Genomic DNA, 1,864 nt, shown 5'->3' on the forward strand with positions numbered 1-1,864 from the left:
AGGGTGGAGGGAACGTGAGGGAGAAAGGGGGAACCGATTATAAGGATCTACATATAACCTCCTCCCTGGGGGACAAACAGCGGAGAAGTGGGTGAAGGGAGATGTCAAACGGTGTAAGATAAGACAAATAATAATAATTTATAAATTATCAAGAGTTCATGGGGGAGGGAAAGGCAGGGAGGGAGGGGCTGATACCAAGGACTCAAGTAGAAAGCAAGTGTTTTGAGAATGATGAGGAAAACAAATGTACAAAAGTGCTTGACACAATGAATGTATGTGCAGATTGTGATAAGAGTTGTACAAGCCCCCAATAAAATAATTTAATTAGTATTAAAAAAAAAGAGGTATGTACAGCAAAGACACTTGAGACCACTAAGTAACCTAAAATGACGGATCCAGCATTAACCAGGGATTTGAACTACGAATAAAGGATGTGAGTATGTGTGTATGTGTGTGTGTGTGTCGTTATATTAAGTATCCCACATGCCCTTGCTACAGATTCTGTTTTGAGTGTTCAGGCTCCGGCTTGACCCAACCTTGGCAATGCACCACACTGAAAAAAATGGAGTTGCGAAGGAGCTCATAAAACCCTGAGACTGTCTAAACTGCCCAAACCAGAAACCTTGCGTCGGCCTCCCCCCAAACACATACTGATTATTGAATAAGCTAATCGCCCTATAAAAACCTTTTACTTTGTAAGCTCAGAGAGACTGGGCCACCTATGAAATCTCCCCTGTAGACCTCGCTGCCGGTAGGTTGTTATTACTAAATACCTTAACGCAATTGGACCTTCCTGGTCTTTTTGTGCACACCTGTCTCTGAGAACAATGGAGGTGTTGAAGTGACCTGTGTATGAATGAATATGAAAATGATGATACGCATTATAAACATTCATCTGATTCACAAAAAAAAAGTTTTACTGTGTGTAGATTTAAATGTTGGCACTTCCCTGACACATATGTAAATAACTCGCTGCTGCTCCATGGGCTTAGTACTGGGTGATCCACACTCCTCTCAGACAGGTTTCCATCTCCTCGGGATTAATTTTGAGGTTGAAGCCAATGGAGTTGGAAATTCATACTTAAGGTAAATGGGTCCAACTGAAATACAGTACACGGAAATTCTACACTATACTCCATGGAAAAAGCTCTTTCACCGGCCTCCTTCAGCTCCCTTCACTGGGGCAAGAGCAAAATAAAAAACGAGATGAACTGATGGTACTTTCCTTCCACAAGGAGTGCGGCTGGCATTTTGTCATACGTGTTATCGTATCTGTTTGTGTAACTGGGTGTGGCTCTCAGAGTCCAATCAATTTCCGGGTCCTTGATCCCATCATCACCTGACAATCAAGGAGCCGCCTGACATAAGTGGGTTTTTGTTGTGTTTTTAAGAATAGTTTGGAGCTTTGGTGGGGAGGATCGGAATTACTTTGTTGTTTCCTTCGGTGTGTCCCCTCTCCCGAAAAAGAAAGGGACTGTGAAAGAAGTGAGGTTAGAAAGGGCAGAGGGATCCTTCCATGCCAGGTCTTCCCCAGGTCCCACTGCCTCTCCCAGGGATGGTCTGCAGGTTCCAAGAAAAGCGCAGGACTTGTCGTGAAACCTGCACCTCTCGGATTCAAGGAGTCCTCCGACTGGAAAGGTGAGAAGCAAAGACCTGTGCGGAGCCAGGTGGGCACTAGAGGGCGCCAGCGCCTCCGGGCATCGCCTCCCACGATGGCGCAGCCCGTCTGGGAAGGAAAGGTGGTCTGCAGGGAGGTGGGCAGCGGCTGCGAACGGGCGCCCGCGGGCAGAGAAGGGCCCCGAGACCGGTCCCCCGACTTCTGGCCCCCGTTCCTCGGATCCCACCAGGCGTAGGGCCGCACCCC

At 47.3% G+C, this 1,864-nt stretch overlaps 1 protein-coding gene across 1 annotated transcript in view; it reads left to right on the forward strand.

The window, feature by feature from the left end:
- Nucleotides 1-1,712: 1,712 nt before the first annotated feature.
- The window catches only part of LPCAT4 (lysophosphatidylcholine acyltransferase 4), an 8,418-nt gene continuing 8,266 nt past the window's right edge, over nucleotides 1,713-1,864 (forward strand). The window contains exon 1 of the mRNA XM_045287669.1: nucleotides 1,713-1,849. Coding sequence (XP_045143604.1) covers nucleotides 1,713-1,849 — 137 coding nt within the window. The remainder of the gene's footprint in view (nucleotides 1,850-1,864) is intronic.

Source organism: Echinops telfairi, unplaced genomic scaffold (assembly GCF_000313985.2).
Source record: "Echinops telfairi isolate 266 unplaced genomic scaffold, ASM31398v2 ScPeMD7_18;HRSCAF=68, whole genome shotgun sequence".
Taxonomy (NCBI): domain Eukaryota; kingdom Metazoa; phylum Chordata; class Mammalia; order Afrosoricida; family Tenrecidae; genus Echinops; species Echinops telfairi.